Source organism: Bufo bufo, chromosome 3 (assembly GCF_905171765.1).
Source record: "Bufo bufo chromosome 3, aBufBuf1.1, whole genome shotgun sequence".
NCBI lineage: Eukaryota > Metazoa > Chordata > Amphibia > Anura > Bufonidae > Bufo > Bufo bufo.
This window is the reverse complement of record NC_053391.1, coordinates 268,022,304-268,041,518: the sequence shown is the minus strand read 5'-3', so window position 1 is coordinate 268,041,518 and position 19,215 is coordinate 268,022,304. Positions and strand designations below refer to the sequence as shown.

The window sequence follows — 19,215 nt, the reverse complement described above, 5'->3', positions numbered from 1 at the left end:
AGCTGAACCCTTGTTCCTCCACTGAAACTGCAGGAAGAGTGAAGAAGACTTCCGCCAAGAAGAAGTAGAGGACAAATAGGCCAAAAGGGCTCTCTTGACATCTAGACAATGAAGAGATTTTTCTTCCTCCGAGGAAGGATTTTGGAAAAGGGTAGGATGAACAATCTCCTGAGAACGGTGAAATTTGGTGGCGACTTTTGGAAGAAAAGCCAGGTCAGGACGAATAATAACTTTGTCCTCTAAGATTAAAGTGTACGGAGGGTTGATGGAAATGGCTTGGATCTCACCAATCCTGCGGGCGGAGGTTAAAGCTATCAAAATGGCCAGCTTCAAAGTTAGATGCCTGATTGAGATGGGATCAATGGGTTCAAAGGGGGGCCCAGATAATGCCTTCAACACCACTTCTAGACTCCAGGGGGGGGCCCTCGGAGCCGAAACTAGGGAAGATCTCTCAATGGCCCTGAAAAATCTGGAAACCCAAGGGCTTCCGGCTATGTTCTGGTTAAACAGAGCAGACAGGGCAGAGACCTGAACTTTCAGGGTACTGATTGCTAGACCTATTTCTAGACCATTCTGAAGGAACTCAAGGATAGTATGCAGAGGAGCAACTGAAGGAATGTCCCTCAACTGGATCTGGGCGAAATCTAGAAATTTGTGCCAAATTCTGCTATAAATCCCAACTGTAATTTCTTTTTTGCTCTTTAGCAGGGTAGAGATTAGAGCATCTGAGAACCCTTCCTTTTTTAATAGCCACCTCTCAAAATCCAGGCCGTTAAGTGTAAATTGTCCACGGCTGGATGCATTACTGGTCCCTGGCTCAGAAGGCCCTGGACCGCCGGAAGAACCCAGGGATCGGAGACAGACATGGTCCGGAGCCTCGTGAACCAGGACCTCCTGGGCCAGAAGGGGGCGATTAGAATTACTGTGGCCCGCTCTTCCCTGATTTTCTGTAAAACCTGGGGAATCAAGGGAAGAGGGGGAAAGGCATAAGCCAGGCAGAATTTCCACTCCTGCGCCAGGGCATATATTCCACAAGGGGATCCCGCTTGGTTCAGGGAATAGAATCTTGCCACCTTCTTGTTTAAATGGGTAGCAAATAAGTCGATGTCTGGGATGCCCCAAAGATCCACTATTTTCTGGAAAATGAAAGGGTCTACAGACCATTCCCCCTGAGACAGGGTATGCCGGCTCAGAAAATCCACCTATTTGTTTTCCACACCCCTGATGTGAACTGCTGAGATCGAGGTGCACACTCTCTCTGCCAGACCCAAAATGACATAAGCTTCTTCCATGAGGGCTCTGCATTTTGTCCCTTCCTGTTTGTTCAAATAGGAGACTACAGTTCTGTTGTCCGAAAGAATCCTTAGGTCTCTTCCCTTTATTTTTGGGAGGGACGCCCTCATTGCAAGGCCGACCGCCATCAACTCTTTTAGATTGGAGGATTTTACTCTCTGTTAGGGGTCCCAACGAACCTGGAAGAAAGTTCCCTGAATGTGGGCTCCCCACCCCCAAGGACTTGCGTACGTGGTCAGGCAAACTAACCTGTCCGTCTTCCACGGGGCACCCCGGATAAGATTCTCCGTATCTAACCACCAGGATAGCTTCTGGAGGGACTGGACTGAGATCTTCAGCTTTGAGTCTAAGGACCTGCTTCCCTTCCAATTGGACAGGATTTCCCACTGTAAGGCTCTGGAGTGTAGCTGTGCCCACCTTACTGCCGGAATGCAAGACGTGAGGGAGCCCAGGACTGACATCGCTGTTCTTATTGAGGTAACTGGTCTCCTGGTTTCTGATCTTGTTTTGAACAATATCCACCTTTTCTGTAGGTAAAAAACATTTCTGGAGAGATGAGTCCAGGATTAAGCCCAGGAAGGTCTGCCTTCTTGCTGGATGGGGTCTTGACTTCTCTTCAATTATTATCCAACCCAATTTGTTTAAAATGGACCAGACTTCTGATACTGCTGAATTACAGGCTTCTTCTGTCTGACCCACAATTAAGAAGTCGTCTAGGTAAGGGATAAAGAGAATATCCCTTTCCTTTATGTGGGCCGCCATTTCCGCCACCAGCTTTGTGAACAATATCGGGGCCATGGAAAGACCGAAAGGGAGAGCCTAAAATTGACAATGTTCCAGTTGACCTTTCAGGTAGATTGCCACCCTTAGGAACCTTTGATGTTTTATCGCAATGGGGATGTGGTAGTACGTGTCTTTTAAGTCGAGAACGGCCATGAAGCACTGAGGATATAGGAGGTTGATAGCTGATCGTAGAGTCTCCATTTTTAATCTTTTGGGTTGAAGAAAGAGGTTTAATTTTTTTAAATTTATAATGGTTCTGAAAGAACCGCCTGGTTTTCTGACCAGAAAAAGTGGCGAGTAAAACCCCTTGCCCTTTTCTTCTTCCGTTACCGGGGTTAAAACCAATTTTTCTATTAATTTTAATACCTCTTCCTCTATGACTGATTTCCTAGAGCCCAAGACAGATCGACAATTGGTAAGAATCCGGCAGGAGGAGACTGAAGGAATTCAGATTTTAAGCCCCTGCCGATGGTATCTACAGTCGTGGCCAAAAGTTTTGAGAATTACATAAATATTGGAAATTGGAAAAGTTGCTGCTTAAGTTTTTATAATAGCAATTTGCATATACCCCAGAATGTTATGAAGAGCGATCAGATGAATTGCATAGTCCTTCTTTGCCATGAAAATTAACTTAATCCCAAAAAACCTTTCCACTGCATTTCATTGCTGTCATTAACCGCCTCCGGACCGCCTAACGCAGGATCGCGTTCCGGAGGCGGCAGCCCTGCGCAGAGTCACGCATATACACGTCATCTCGCGAGACGCGAGATTTCGCTCAAAGCCGGCATGCGCATGCGCATCGCGGGCCGGCAATAGTTAGAGGGGGGTCGGGTCATCAGCTTGCCAGCCAATGATCGTCGCTGGCAAGCTGATGATTTAAAAAAAAACTAATGAAAAGCCAGATAACACATTATATTAGTAAATATGATGTGTTAAATGGCTTGTCTGCTCCTCTGCTGGTCCTTTTCGTCGGTTGGTTCCAGCAGAGCAGCAGACATCACTGTGAGTACCCACCAACACTACACCTTAGCCCCAGATCACCCCCATCACCCGAATTAACCCCTTGATCGCCCCTGTCAATCACCTAGTGAAAGGAAAAAAGTGATCAGTGTAAACTGTCACTTTTTCTTTTCACTGGTATTGACTGATAGGTTTTAGGATAGTTTAGGCCCCTTGGTTAGGTAGTTAGCGATCGTTTAGCGCCCAGCCCACTGCACCGCAGTCACTGATTCGCTGATTAGCGTATCGCTAATCAGCATTTGTACTTTTATAGTATCTGTAAGTGATCAAAACTGATCACAGTCAGATCTATAATTGTATTAGTGTCACCTTAGCTCGCCCTCCACCCAAAACGCCGTGTTTGCCCGATCAGGCCTGACCGGTCGCCCACACGGGCGTTCACCCACGCCCGCCCCGCCGCAGTGACAAAAAATATTATATTTTTTGATCACTGCACAATACCTTTCCAAGCGCTGCTGCGATAAGAAAAAAAATCAGTTTTGTTATTTTTTATCAACCGCAGCGGCCTCCGGTACTTCGCTAGCCTCCCTTTTGTAAGACAGGCTTGCTTTTTTTCTTGGGTAGTCTCAGGGAATACCCCTAAATTTAGTAGTCCAAATGTCAAACAGGGGGTATTCTTCTGAAGAGGCCTACAGGATTCTGACCCAGTCGGATGAGGAATGGGAACCCTCATCTGACAAATCTAGCGGGTCAGAATATGAACCTGTAGAGAGCAGTGGCAGTCTGACCCAAAGTTCAGACGAGGAGGTTGAGGTCCCTGATAGCACCAGGCGTACCCGGCCCCATGTCGCTAGACCACAGGTTGTGCAGGATCCGTTTCAAGGGCAGCAGAGTGGGGCTGGCGCTGTCGGATCACGTGGTGAGGCATACACCAGCAGCGCAGCCCTCCCTGGACCTAGTACCAGCACTGCCGTACAACATGGTGAAGTGGCGAGCACCAGAAGGGCAGTTGAAGCTGGTACGGTGGCACGTGCAGTAGTTACCCCGTCGCAGCCACCGCAAAGACAGGCCCATAGAGCCCCTAGAGTCCCTGAGGTGCTGGCAAACCCCGATTGGCAGTCACCAACTTCAGCCACACCTGTAGTTCCCCCTTTCACCGCCCAGTCTGGAGTTCGGGTTGAGACAGCTCAGATCGGTTCGGCCCTGGGATTTTTTGAGCTGTTCTTGACTGCGGAGCTCTTGGACTTAGTCGTGGCAGAAACAAATCGGTATGCCACACAATTTATATCCGCCAACTCGGGAAGCTATTATGCCCAGCCTTTCCGGTGGAAACCAGTCCAAGTTTCCGAAATATAAAAATTTCTGGGCTTTCTCCTGAACATGGGTCTTAACAAAAAGCATGAATTGAGGTCATATTGGTCCACGAACCCGATTCATCACATGCCCATGTTCTCTGCTGCTATGTCCAGGGCACGTTTTGAGACCATCCTGCGTTTCCTGCACTTTAGCGACAACAGCACCTCCCGTCCCAGATGCCACCCAGCTTTTGACCGGCTCCACAAAATTCGGCCCCTCATAGACCACTTCAACCAGAAATTTGCAGATTTGTATACCCCCGAGCAAAACATCTGCGTAGACGAGTCCCTAATACATTTTACCGGGCGCCTTGGCTTCAAACAATACATCCCAAGCAAGCGCGCCCGGTATGGGGTCAAATTGTATAAGCTCTGTGAAAGGGCCACAGGCTATACCGACAAATTTCGTATCTATGAGGGAAAAGATCAGACCCTGGAGCCGGTCGGTTGCCCTGACTACCTGGGGAGCAGTGGGAAGACAGTCTGGGACTTGGTGTCACCCTTATTTGGCAAGGGGTACCATCTTTATGTGGACAATTTTTACACAAGTGTGCCCCTCTTCAGGCATTTGTTCCTAGAACAGATTGGCTGCTGTGGCACCGTGCGACCTAGTCGCGTGGGCTTCCCCCAACGGCTCGTTACCACCCGTCTTGCAAGGGGGGAGAGGGCTGCCTTGTGTAACAAAGAACTGCTCGCGGTGAAATGGAGAGACAAGCGTGACGTTTACATGCTCTCCTCCATTCACGCAGACACGACCATACAAATTGAAAGGGCAACCAGTGTCATTGAAAAGCCCCTCTCAGTCCACGACTATAATGCGCTCATGGGAGGGGTGGACTTCAATGACCAGATGTTGGCTCCCTATTTAGTTTCCCGACGCACCAGATGCTGGTATAAGAAGGTGTCTGTATATTTGATTCAATTGGCGATGTACAATAGTTTTGTTCTCTACAGTAAGGCTGGGAGAACGGGATCCTTCCTCAAATTTCAGGAAGAGATCATCGCGAATCTCCTGTATCCAGGAGGTTCCGTGGCCCCATCCACCAGTGTAGTTAGCCGTCTACACGAGCGACATTTCCCCAGTGTCGTTCCTGGTACCTTAACCCAACTGTCACCCCGAAAAAGATGTTGTGTCTGTAGCAGGAGTGGAATAAGGCGTGACACCCGCTATTTCTGTCCTGACTGTCCTGACCACCCTGCCCTATGCTTTGGAGAGTGTTTCCGGAAGTACCACACACAGGTAGACTTAGCATAGAGATTGCATCTCACAGGACAGGCACACAGGGCTATTAGGGCCCTTTCTCTCACAGCTGCTGCAAACCTCTCCTTTCACCTGGGATAAAGTGCATAATGTACTTCGCCACATCTTTGGGCGATTTGCGCTTTGCACATTGTCCCATGGGGAAGGAGAGGTTTGTCCTATAAAGGTAAAAAACAAAAAACAAAACAAAAATCACCGGTAAGTAAAAAAGTTAACGTTCAGTTCAAAAAGTTAAAGTTCATATGTTATTGTTGTGGTAAATATTAATAGTTGTAATCAGCTCGCATCAAAGTTTGTGTAAGGAAAAAGGTGTCCCTCTTCCCTCAGCCCCAGTCAGAGACAAACACACGTGTTACCATCTTCTTAGAAAATCCTGAGAGACTCCTCCCGCCCCCCTGAGTCTGCTCACCTTTATTTACTAACAAAAGGTGTAAAAAGGGGCTGGCCCAAGACAAGGATACAGGAAGTGATGAGATAGGAAGATAAGATACCATCATTTAGAATAACCTAGCTAGCTAACAAACAAACTATAATCTACCATTACCACTGGAGCTAATTTTATCCAGCCTTGCTCAGTGATCAATGCCAGATAAAATTACTATGATCCTCATGCATGTTTATTTACAGGACAACATCATTATCTCCAGCGGCTGATCAGGCGCACTAGAGACAACAAACGCACGTTCCTTTCGTTATATTGTTCTCTTAACAAATGCATCCACGCCAAGCCAATAAATCCGCGTCTTGCGCAGGGGCCCTAGCTGGCGTCGATACATCAGCCAACAAAACCCTGCTCTGCTGAACACATCAGTCTCCCCCGGCCCACAGCCCAGTGCTTAGCACATGGACCATTCGCCGACGGAGACCTCTGCGCCCAGCAGCTGTAACAGGACATACACGGGAAGATATCCACTCCAATGGTTTACCCTGACACTGAGAGACATGATGACAATACACAATATATTAAAAACACATCCTAATAAAATTTCCACAACATTATGTTCAAAAGTTATTATAAAGTTAATAAATTTATTGCGTTGCGGTCTGGTTTTTTCTTTTTTGTTTTGTTTTTTTTACCTTCCAGGTGGACCAACCGATCGACTAGCTGCAGCACTGATGTGCATTCTGACAGAAGCATTGCGCTGCTGTCAGATTACACAAAAGTCAGTGTATGCGGCGCTGCAAGACGAGATTTCTCCTCTGCAGTAAAAGATACGTTTGCCGAGGCATATGAGCTGAGGAGGCGGCGGTGTTCATATGCTTTGGCAAACACTTTGTATATAAAAAAAAAAAAAATCCCGCCAATGATTTATTCATCCACATCGATTGATGTGAATGGAGAAATCTGGTTTGCCAGGGCATACGAGCTAAGTGGGTATGGATGTTGGGTGGAGCTCCTATGTCCTGGCAGACGCCTTTCCCCTCCTTTTTTTTTTTTGGCAGAGATTTTTCCATCCAAATTGATCGATGCGAATTAAGAAATCTGTGCCGTTCATTTTTTCTTTCAGCCCAGAGGCTGAACGAAAAAAAAAAATCTCATTACCCGTATGCTCAATATAAGGAGAATAGCAGAAACTCCTAATGCTGGCCATACATGTAATGATTGCGGAGACCATCAAATGCCAGGGCAGTACAAACACCCCACAAATGACCCTATTTTGGAAAGAAGACACCCCAAGGTATTCCGTGAGGGGCATGGCGAGTTCCTAGAATTTTTTATTTTTTGTCACAAGTTAGCGGAAAATGATGATTTTTTTTTTTGATTTTTTTTTCTTACAAAGTCTCATATTCCACTAACTTGTGACAAAAAATAAAAACTTCCATGAACTCACTATGCCCATCAGCGAATACCTTGGGGTGTCTTCTTTCCAAAATGGGGTCACTTGTGGGGTAGTTACACTGCCCTGGCATTCTAGGGGCCCTAATGTGTGGTAAGTAGTTTGAAATCAAAATCTGTAAAAAATGGCCGGTGAAATCCGAAAGGTGCTCTTTGGAATGTGGGCCCCTTTTCCCACCTAGGCTGCAAAAAAGTGTCACACATGTGGTATCTCCGTACTCAGGAGAAGTTGGGCAATGTGTTTTGGGTGTCATTTTACATATACCCATGCTGTGTGAGAGAAATATCTTGGCAAAGGACAGGAATTGGCCCAGAAGTTGATTGAGAGCATGCCCAGTCGAATTGCAGAGGTCCTAAAAAAGAAGGGCCAACACTGCAAATACTGACTCTTTGCATAAATGTCATGTAATTGTTGATAAAAGCCTTTGAAACGTATGAAGTGCGTGTAATTATATTTCACTACATCACAGAAACAACTGAAACAAAGATCTAAAAGCAGTTTAGCAGAAAACTTTGTGAAAACTAATATTTGGGTCATTCTCAAAACTTTTGGCCACGACTGTAGAATCCAAGGGCTTAAATTTTTTTCCTCCATTCTGCTAAGAAGTCCTTCAGTCTGCCCCCTACCTGAGTTCTGGCGTCATTGCTGGTCTGACTTTCTCTTATCCGAGGAGAACTGGTTAAAGAAAAAGTTCCTGCTTTTCCTCTGACCTCTGAAACGGTCTTCCCTGGCCTTTCTATCCTGTTCCTGGTTACCCCTAAAGGGACGAAAAGGCCGACAATCTATTTTTATAAGAAAAAGATCCGTGGAAACCAGGAAACTTCTTCTTCCTGTCTGCCGCCTTGTCCAGAAGATCGTCTAAGCTTGGACCAAAAAGGTATTCCCCCTCACATGGGACTCCACAGAGTTTTGATTTGGAAGCAATATCCCCACTCCGATCTGGCTGCCAACCTAACTGAGTCAGTTGAGGCATCCGCCAGAAAGTCAGCTGCCTTCCTAATCGTAGGGAGGGAGGTCAAGATATCTTCCCGGGGGCACCTATTTTTTAACTGAGACTCTAGCTTGGCTAACCAGACAATAAGAGACCAGGCCGTACAAGTGGAGGCTATGCTGGGCCTAAAAAAGGGAGGTCAATGCCTCCCAAGCTCCTTTAAGAAAGGCATCCGCCTTTTTATCCAGAGGGTCCTTTAATATTCCTGTATCCTCAAATAGTAGGGCCGTCTTCCTGGAGACTTTTGATATAGCCACATCAATTCTAGGTGCCTTATCCCAAGAGGCAGAATCTTCATCTTTAACCCCTTAAGGACACAGCCTTTTTACACCTTAGGACCAGGCCATTTTTTGAAAATCTGACCAGAGTCCCTTTAAGTGCTGATAACTTTAAAACGCTTTGACTTATCCAGGCCGTTCTGAGATTGTTTTTTCATCACATATTGTACTTCATGACACTGGTAAAATGAAGTCAAAAAAATTATTTTTTTTGCACCAAAAAATACCTATTTTAACAAAAATTTGGAAAAATTTGCAAATTTCAAAGTTTCAGTTTCTCTACTTCTGTAATACATAGTAATACCCCCAAAAATTGTGATGACTTTACATTCCCCATATGTCTACTTCATGTTTGAATTGTTTTGGGAATGATATTTTATTTTTTGGGGATGTTACAAGGCTTAGAAGTTTAGAAGCAAATCTTGAAATTTTTCAGAAATTTACAAAAACTAAATTTTTAGGGACCAGTTCAGGTCTCAAGTCACTTTGCGAGGCTTACATAATAGAAACCACCCAAAAATGACCCCATCTAAGAAACTACACCCCTCAAGGTATTCAAAACTGATTTTGCATACGTTGTTAACCCTTTAGGTGTTGCACAAGAGTTATTGGCAAATGGGGAGGAAATTTGAGAATTTCATTTTTTTTGTCTAATTTTTCATTTTAACCCATTTTTTCCACTAACAAATCAAGGGTTAACAGCCAAACAAGACTGTATCTTTATTGCCCTGACTCTGCCGTTTACAGAAACACCCAATATGTGGCCGTAAACTACTGTACGGCCACACAGCGGGGCGTAGAGTGAAAGGTGCGCCGTATGGTTTTTGGAGGGCTGATTTTTATGGACTGGTTTATTTACACCATGTCCCATTTGAAGCCCCCCTGATGCACCCCTAGAGGAGAAACTCCCTAAAAGTGACCCCATCTAAGAAACTACACCCCTCAAGCTATTCAAAACTGATTTTACATACATCGTTAACCCTTTAGGTGTTGCACAGGAGTTATTGGCAAATGGCGATGAAATTTGAGAATTTCATTTTTTTGCCTAATTTTCTATTTTAACCCATTTTTTCCACTAACAAAGCAAGGGTTAACAGCCAAACAAGACTGTATCTTTATTGCCCTGACTCTGCTGTTTACAGAAACACCCCATATGTGGCCGTAAACTACTGTACGGGCACACAGCGGGGCGTAGAGTGAAAGGTGCGCCGTTTGGTTTTTGGAGGGCTGATTTTGCTGGACTGTTTTTTTGGCACCATGTCCCATTTGAAGCCCCCCTGATGCACCCCTGGAGTAGAAACTCCATAAAAGTGACCCCATCTAAGAAACTACACCCCTCAAGGTATTCAAAACTGATTTTACAAACTTTGTTAACCCTTTAGGTGTTGCACAAGATTTAATGGAAAATAGAGATACAATTTCAAAATTTCACTTTTTTGGCAGATTTTCCATTTTAATATTTTTTTTCCAGTTACAAAGCAAGGGTTAACAGCCAAACAAAACTCATTATTTATGGCCCTGATATGTGGTCGTAAACTGCTGTACGGGCACACGGCAGGGCGCAGAAGGAAAGGAACGCCATACGGTTTTTGGAAGGCAGATTTTGCTGGACAGTTTTTTTTTACACCATGTCCCATTTGAAGCCCCCCTGATGCACCCCTAGAGTAGAAACTCCAAAAAAGTGACCCCATTTTAGAAACTACGGGATAGGGTGGCAGTTTTGTTGGTACTAGTTTAGGGTACATATGATTTTTGGTTGCTCTATATTACACTTTTTGTGCGGCAAGGTAACAAGAAATAGATTTTTTGGCACGTTTTTATTTTTTGTTATTGACAACATTCATCTGACAGGTTAGATCATGTGGTAATTTTATAGAGCAGGTTGTCACGGACGTGGCAATACCTAATATGTATACTATTTTTTTTATTTATGTAAGTTTTACACAATGATTTCATTTTTAAGACAAAAAAAATGTTTTAGTGTCTCCATAGTCTAAGAGCCATAGTTTTTTCAGTTTTTGGGCGATTATCTTAAGTAGGGTCTCATTTTTTGCGGGATGAAATGACGGTTTGATTGGCATCTATTTTGGGGTGCATATGACTTTTTGATTGCTTGCTATTACACTTTTTGTGACGTAAGATGACAAAAAATGGCTTTTTTTACACCGTTTTTATTTTAATTTTTTTACGGTGGTCATCTGAGGGGTTAGATCATGTGATATTTTTATAGAGCCGGTCGATACGGACGCGGCGATACCTAATATGTATACTTTTTTTTTATTTATGTAAGTTTTACACAATGATTTCATTTTTGAAACAAAAAAAATCATGTTTTAGTGTTTCCATAGTCTAAGAGCCATAGTTTTTTCAGTTTTTGGGCGATTATCTTGGGTAGGGTATGATTTTTGCGGGATGAGATGACGGTTTGATTGGTACTATTTTGGCGTACATGCGACTTTTTTGATCACTTTTATTACCTTTTTTGGGAAGTAAGGTGGGCAAAATTTCAATTTCATCATAGTTTTTTATTTTTTTTTTTTATGGCGTTCACCGTTCGGGTAAAGTAACATAACCGTTTTATAGATCAGGTCGTTACGGACGCGGCGATACCAAACATGTGTAGGGAATTTTATTTTTTTCATTTTTAATCAGTGATAAATGTGTTTTTTGATTTTTACTTTTTTTTCACTTTTTTTAACTTTTTTTTTGACCCAGACCCACTTGGTTCTTGAAGATCCAGTGGGTCTGATGTCTGTATAATACAGTACAGTACAATATATATTGTTCTGTACTGTATTTTACTTACACTGAACAGATCTATGCTTTTAGCACAGATCTGTTCAGCACCATGGACAGCAGGACGCCTGAGAGGCGTCCTGTTGCCATGGGAACCTTCCCCGTCTGCTCAGAACTGCGCAGACGGGGAAGGGTAAGCACAGGGCTGAGGGGGGCTCTCTGGGGGCTCTCTCCCTCTCCCATCGGGGGGCTGCAAAGGCACAGCAGGGAGAGATGGGAGAGGGAGGGAGCTCCCTGCGCTGTTAACCTTTTCCATACAGCGGTCCGTACGGACCGCTGTATGGAAAGGGTTAACGGCTGACATCGCATCGCAGATGTCAGCCGTTTATACCAGGGTGCCAGCAATGTGCTGGCACCCTGGTATACCCACTAGAAACCAACGATTATACAAGGGGAGGCGGGCGGGGGATCGCGATCCCGCCTGCCGCACCGCCCGCCTCCCGCACCGCCCGCACTGCCCGCAACCCTCCCACCGGGCTAAAATCACTCGGGGGGTGCAGGGGGAGGGATACAGATCTATTTTAGGAATACTAAAGTTTCTGATCCCCGCGGTCAGGGACCGCAGGGATCAGAAACTGCAGAAATCGCAGCAAACCGCAGGTCTAAATTGACCTGCGGTTTGCCGCGATCGCCGACATGGGGGGGTCACGGGACCCCCCCGCGCATTTAGCCTAGGTGCCTGCTCGATGATTTGAGCAGGCACCGGGTTCCGATCACTGCCGGCCGGGCGGCAGTGATCGGAACAACACATGACGTACCGGTACGTCATGTGTCCTTAAGTACCAGGACATCATGACGTACCGGTACGTCATGTGTCCTTAAGAGGTTAAAGGGATATTTACGTTTAAGATTCTTTGATATAAATACCCTCTTATTGGGTTTTCTCCACTCTCCTTTTATTAGAGCCGACACATTTTTATGTACTGGAAAGGTACCATGTTGTCTGGATTCCAACCCCCCAAACATAATATCTTGAAATGAGTGGGCTTCCCGAGTTTCTCCTATGCCCATGGTCGAGCGAATGGCTTTTAAGAAGTTTTTCAGTGTCTTCAGTGTCCATTTCTTCCTCCCCAGAAGAGGTCTGAGATGAGACATCAGAGGGCCCAAATACCGAGGAAGGGCCCCCCCCTCGTCCGAAGAAAGGGGTTTCCCAGTGCACCCTCAACTTGCACTGCACTTGCTGTCTTTTGGCAGCCTGGGACGCGTTAACTTCCGAGCGGACTAATGCTTGTAGGCACTTGTAAAATTAAGAGGATTCCTCAGCCACTGTCTTATCTATACAGGGCTGGCACATTTTCTTATCCCAGTCAGAAGATAACCCCACTCTGCATAAGGCGCACTCCTTATTCTTCTTTTTTTAAACTACTTTTTTGGGCCTAACCGGAGCAGGAGGGCCAGTAGGCTCCTCAGAAAGCTTGTCTTCTTCAATACCTGCAGAAGTGAAGTTCAGCCCAGGTCACAAGAGAGACGCCGGCCGATGAAACTCGCGCTCTAATTCATAGGGCGCCTGGAGATGACGTCACCGCCGACGCACTGAAGCCGGTCACGTGACTTCAGGAGCGCTTCACGGCCTGCTCACAGCCGGAGCCACTCCTCTTCTTCCCCCTGGTGGCCGGCGTTTTGTCTTTCCGGCACATACAACGATGCTGCCCACGTCTCCAGAGCTCCCGCACACTGACCGCCCCCTCCGGAGCTCAGCTGTGCCTCTGCCTGCCCTTAGCGCACCACCTGATGCCGCCAAACTTACCAGGGACTCGCAGGTTAGTTGGGGAGAGCCACCAGAGGGAAGGATCCATGCACACACGCTGCAGGCTTCCCATCAGACAGGAAACCACACTGAAGGGGAGGAGAGTGTCCGCCCATTTTATTCTGCAGGTTTACTGTCTCTGGAGGGCGGATCCTCCTCTCTCCGGTGGTGCTGTCATGGGCGATAGGAAAATAAACCCCATTCCGATGTATGGAATAGTCACATAATTCGTTTCCAACTAATCTGCTAGATTTAACCCCTTTGTGTTCCAATTTTGCCTACTATATTGACCCGTCCTACCTAACTTACTACAGACCTGTCTCTAATCTCCCCTTCATCTCTAAACTCCTGGAGTGTCTGATCTACTCTCACCTTATCTGCTATCTCTCCGCTAACTCTCTTCTCTACTTTATTTGGACTTCAACACCATCTCTATGTCGATGACACCCAACTATATACTTCCTGCCATGACATCACCTCTACTACTGTACTACAGAACACCAGTGACTGTCTGTCCACCGTCTCTAATATCATTTCCTCTCTATATCCGAAACACTGAACAACTGATGTTTTCTCCATCTACTAACCTACCTAAGCCTGATATGCCTAGGCAGCACACCCACTGTCTCTATGTTTCACAGTGATCTTTCCTTTACCCCCTATATTCAATCGCTTCATGTCAACTGCACCTTAAATACATCTGTAGAATCCTCCCCTTTCTTAATGTGGAAACAATGAAAACTCTTATTGTTGCACTGATCCATTTCCGTCTCGATTACTGTGACTCATTGTTAATAGGTCTCCTCCTTAGCAGATTCTCCCCTCTCCAATCTATCCTTAATGAAACAGCCAGGCTCATCTGTCTAACTGCTAATAACTCCACCCTGTGCCAGTCATTGACCTGATTAGCCATTTAGTACAGGATTCAATTTAAATTGCTCATTCTCACCCACAAAGCTCCCCACAGTGCTGCACACCCCTACATCTCTTTCCTCATTTCTGTCTACCATCCTACCTGTGCTCTCCGTCCAGCCAATGACTTACGACTAACATCCACCATAATCCAAAAACTCCAGTCTCGAAGACTTCTCCCGAGCTGCACCAGTTTTATGGAATGCCCTACCTCAAGCAACCACAGTTTTAGCCACTCCCTGAAAACACATCTTTTAAGGTTAGTCTATCACACCCCCTGATCTAGCTCTTCTCCATTCACCATCTCCCGACACCACCAGCATCATTCTTCTGAACACAATCCATTGTCAAATATCCACACCTCACGGACTCAGAAGAACTACAGATTTAGGCTGGTGACAGGTTATGCAGCCTTATATCTACCCTATTGTGTTAAGATGGCCAGACCATTGTACAAATCAAGCAATTGTTACCTTTTGTATCATCCCTATCTCCTCATAGATTGCAAGCTCTTGCGAGCAGGGCCCTGATTTCTCTTGTCTGAGTTGTTGACTTGTCTGTTGCTATATTATTTATGACTGTGATTGTACATGAACCCCCTGATTGAAAAGCGCTGTGGAATATGTTGGCACTATTAAGATTATTATTTTTATACACCAACATTTATATTTACTTATTAATCACTTTCATACCGCTCGTTGGCAGACATTTTTGAACATCCTTGCAAAAAAAAAAAAAAATTAACAATTTTTGCATTTTAGAACCTTTGGATAGTCCCTCTGTAACGGTTAGAGGAGAAATCAGCAGCAAGGTGGGGGAAGGGGGTTGGGGGTTTATGGCCTGGTCTTGAAATGGTTAAAACACATACTGATACACATTTTTCTAATGTGTGCATATTTTCTCATTGTAGATTTTTTTATTATTCTTTTTCTTTTGTACATGATTATGGGGGTGTCCATCTTGCCTGAGCTATTGATAAATTCAGAGATCTGCTTTAAAGCAAATACATGACCATTGAAACCTGGTCGTTCATAGACGTTCATTGACCTTTATGGGCATGCTCGGGGGAGCTGTGCAGATATCAATGTGCAGGTAGAGGGTGGGGGAGATAAGACAATCACCTATTATCAATGGTGGGTAGTATACATTTTTTTTTTGTCTTTCTAAGATGGAGGAGCTGCCCACCTCTTAATAAATTGGTCAGGCTTGGGCTTTCAGCTATAATGTATTCTAGTTTTCTGGCATAAATTATGATAAATGTGTCACAAAATTTTCATGCAGAATGCAGTTTACACAAAAATTTCTGATTCTTTCACGCCATAAAATGGGAGTATTGTTTTGATAAATTCCCCCGTCCAATTCAATAGCTGGTGAGACATGGTTGAGGTTTTACAAGAGAGATTGTGCTGTGAAATACAGCAAATCTGCATTGCAAAGGACAAAATCCACATTAAAAATCCACAATATTTTTGCTAAATTCTGTGCAGAGCTTTTCCACTACTTGGGAGTAAGGGTTTAAAATCCCCATCCACACGTAATGTGCTTTACATTCTGCAACATTTCTACCACATCTGCACTCACCCTACATTTCATTATACAGCTAATCCACGGGCAATAAATAGGATGTGAAGCAATTTCTTACAGTATTACACTGTAGATAGGACACTTTATTGTAATAATGTTTTTTTTTTTTTTACAGTGATCGCAAAGCTGGTTTTGTAGGGAAGCAAAATCAAAATTAAATAGACTGAAAGTGATAAACATATATAATACCAGTGGGATATTTGTCTGTTTCAAGTTGGTGGAAAGTGGTTGCAGTACCCCAGAACAGGGTAAATACAAAAGAGTTTCTTGTCATATTAATTGGTTTATTGTAATTTTCTGATTTACTGTATTGTACACTCAATAGACCAGGGTTAACTAGGTTGGGGTAACTATCTTGACTCAGACCCTTTTTGGATGCTTAGGTCCACCCATAGTTCAATGTGTGAGTTATTGCGCGCTAGCTGAGGGAGAGAGAGAAGCTACTCCTCAGAAAACTAGGCCCGACATCAACTCAGAGACATTCACAGCAAAGAAGCTATTGCTACATTAAAGTAGGCCATGCACTGGAGTCAGTCAGCAAGGTATTGTGCTCATTTAAGGTTGATAGAGACTTTGGGAATATTGCCAATACACCATTCCACGTTTTGGCCAGCCACATCTTAATCCTTTACCCCTCAGCCTGGGAAATATAGTCAAGTTTGCAATAGCCTTAGATTCTGCCAAGAGAGAGATTTTGGAAAGATAGAGGGAAGGAGTATAATACCCCCAGTATTGCTGCATCTATATATTGCTATTGGGGAAGAATTACACTGATTAACCCCACATCAGGACGTGCCCTGGAGAAAGTGAAGGCGCAGCCTCTTGTTACTGCCGTCCCTAGGGAGCACCTGTGTGAGGACTGCCACTCTGATTTGTGCAAGTAACTGTCACTGTCAGAGCCACTACCACTCCCATCCTCCCCTCTGGTTTTCAAGGAAAAGTGCCACCAACATTCCAAGACAGATCCCTTATATGGAAAAAGGTTAAAACTCTATATAACTAGAAAGGTTTATCTTCCACTGAAAAATCTGCATTCTCTGGATCTAGTTTATAAGTGCAACTCTGTGGTATGGTTCCATTTGGCCGACTTATTGCCAAAATTTCTATGACTGTCTTATCCACCTTAATAGGGTTTACAGACATACATACACATACTGCAGAAACACTTCCATTCAGATATATGGAACAGTCAGTCAGCTGCATGTCAATAGTGTTGGGCCCCCTGGGGAAACTGTATGTGTATGTACATGTGATTTAAAACAAATTAAACCAATTTTTTTTAATACATACATTTCCTGCTGTAAATGTAAACATAGGTAGGAAAATGAGGGCAAGTTTGGCTTCCGGCATCTTGGTACACACCATGGCAAGGATTGTCATGATTGCTCCAGACTGAGAAAGGAATGAAAAAAGTACATGGATATTTAGTGAACAAACTATAATTGTCCTTGTGAATCTCATTGATACACCAATCAAAAGAGCTGCCTTCAATAACACTAAATTTTAAAAGTTAAGCCGTTAAAGGGTCACTGAGTTTTATATGTCGGAAAAAATATATTAAAAGTTTTGAGCGGTGGGAATCTGGAGTGCTGTGACACCCACCAATGGCTCGAACGAGGAGAGAGAAGTGCACGCATAGTACACCTTTTCTATGGACCTGTCTGCAGTGAGGACAGACAGCATCATACTGAGAGCGCATTTCTTGTTCTAGCAATTGATGGGGGTCTCAGCAGTCACACCCCCACCAATGAAAATTTTTGATAAGTCTCTATGACATCAAAAAAATTTTGAAAACTCAGTGACCCTTCAAAATGTAGGGTACTACTTATCAAAAACATCCTTGTTTTTAATTATAGATCTTGAATGTATATTTCATGTAATTATAGTTGATAGGTAACTAGGGTGTTTTGAGTGCACATTAACCTCTTTAGCACACAGCTTATTTTATGCTTAAAGTGAATGTCCACAAATCTTAAAGGGGTTCTCTGGGCTCTCCTATATTGATGACTAGATCATCAATATCAGATCGGCTAGGGTCTCGACACCCAGCACCCCTGTCAATCAGCTGTATGAGGATTCTATAGAGGTTAGATGGCACACCAATTTACACATCACAAATCACAGGAGATGGTTCCCAGGCTAAACGTAATGAGTAAAAAGACTCCTGTATTCCAATGGATGGCTTTAACGTTCTGTATTACATAATAAATTAATTAGAGCATGTTAAAGCAATCCATTGGAATACAGGAGTCTTTTTACTTATTCAGCTGCATGAGGAGACTGTGCACGCAGTGCGCACGTGCCGTCTCCCGTCTCTCTTCCTGTTCACCGCTGCTTTACCATAGACAGAACAGAGAAGGCAGACGGCATGTGTACACTGCACGAACTGTCTCCTCATACAGCTGATAGGTGCTTGTGCCGGACCCCATCGATCTGATATTGATGACCTATCCCAAAACAGGTCATCAATACAGAAGAGCCCGGAGAACCCCTTTAAATAACACAATTCTGGCAGCACTAGGTGGAGCTTAGAAGTTTACTGCAAACTCAAAGCCCCACATACATCAACAGCCAATGCACCATTTTCGGCACATCTGGTGAAAAGCAGCACATTTTTCCGAAAATGCACAGCAATAACCATTCGAGACAAAACCATTGTGTGCTGTATACACTCATTTTGATTTTTCTAGTCAAGAGGTAAGATTATGGGCAGACCTGAGTTTTAGACAAACTTGTTATCCTCATATATCTGACCAGCACCAGCAGGCTGCCTTAAAGAGGTTGTTTCACTTCAGCAAATGGAATTAATCATGAAGACAAAGTTAATACAAGACACTTACTAATGTATTGTTATTGTCCATATTGCCTGCTTTTCTGGCTGGATTAATTTTTCCTTTTATTATGCACTGTTTGTTTCCAGGGATTACAACAACTAAGTTTAAATCCCTGATTATTCTGAGCTTAAGACGGCCCATTTGACTACTATAAGTCATTTATAGCATTCTCTGTGTAAGTGTGTATGTTCTTATTCAACCATTAACCCTCGGCAGGGTAGTCGAGGGGAGTTTGGAAAAAAATAAAACTTATAGCAGCATCAGCAGAGCGTACCCCACTTGTAAAGGTACTTAGTTTAACAAAAAAAAAAAACGGTTAAAGATCCTCTTTAAATGTACCTCCTTTGGCAGTTTTCTCTTATCCCCTCATACTTGAATCCTACTTCTGGGTTTGTCTGTGCCTGCTGTCAGATCGCGCCTTAGGTCAGTGAGATACATCCTGACATCAGCAGGACATGCAACATTAAAGGAGGTACGTTCATACACGCGTTTATAAATTGTATTTACAAACTGACCGGATCCGGCCTAGCCGGATAATGCCATGCATGGCAGGATCCTCATTGACTATAATGGGATCTGGCCA

General features: G+C 44.2%; 1 protein-coding gene across 1 annotated transcript in view; it reads right to left on the bottom strand.

The window, feature by feature from the left end:
* The window catches only part of PARL (presenilin associated rhomboid like), a 111,928-nt gene that overhangs the window by 61,668 nt on the left and 31,045 nt on the right, over positions 1-19,215 (bottom strand). Inside the window, exon 8 of the mRNA XM_040422209.1 lies at positions 17,089-17,190. Within this exon, the coding sequence (XP_040278143.1) occupies positions 17,089-17,190 (102 nt within the window). The remainder of the gene's footprint in view (positions 1-17,088; positions 17,191-19,215) is intronic.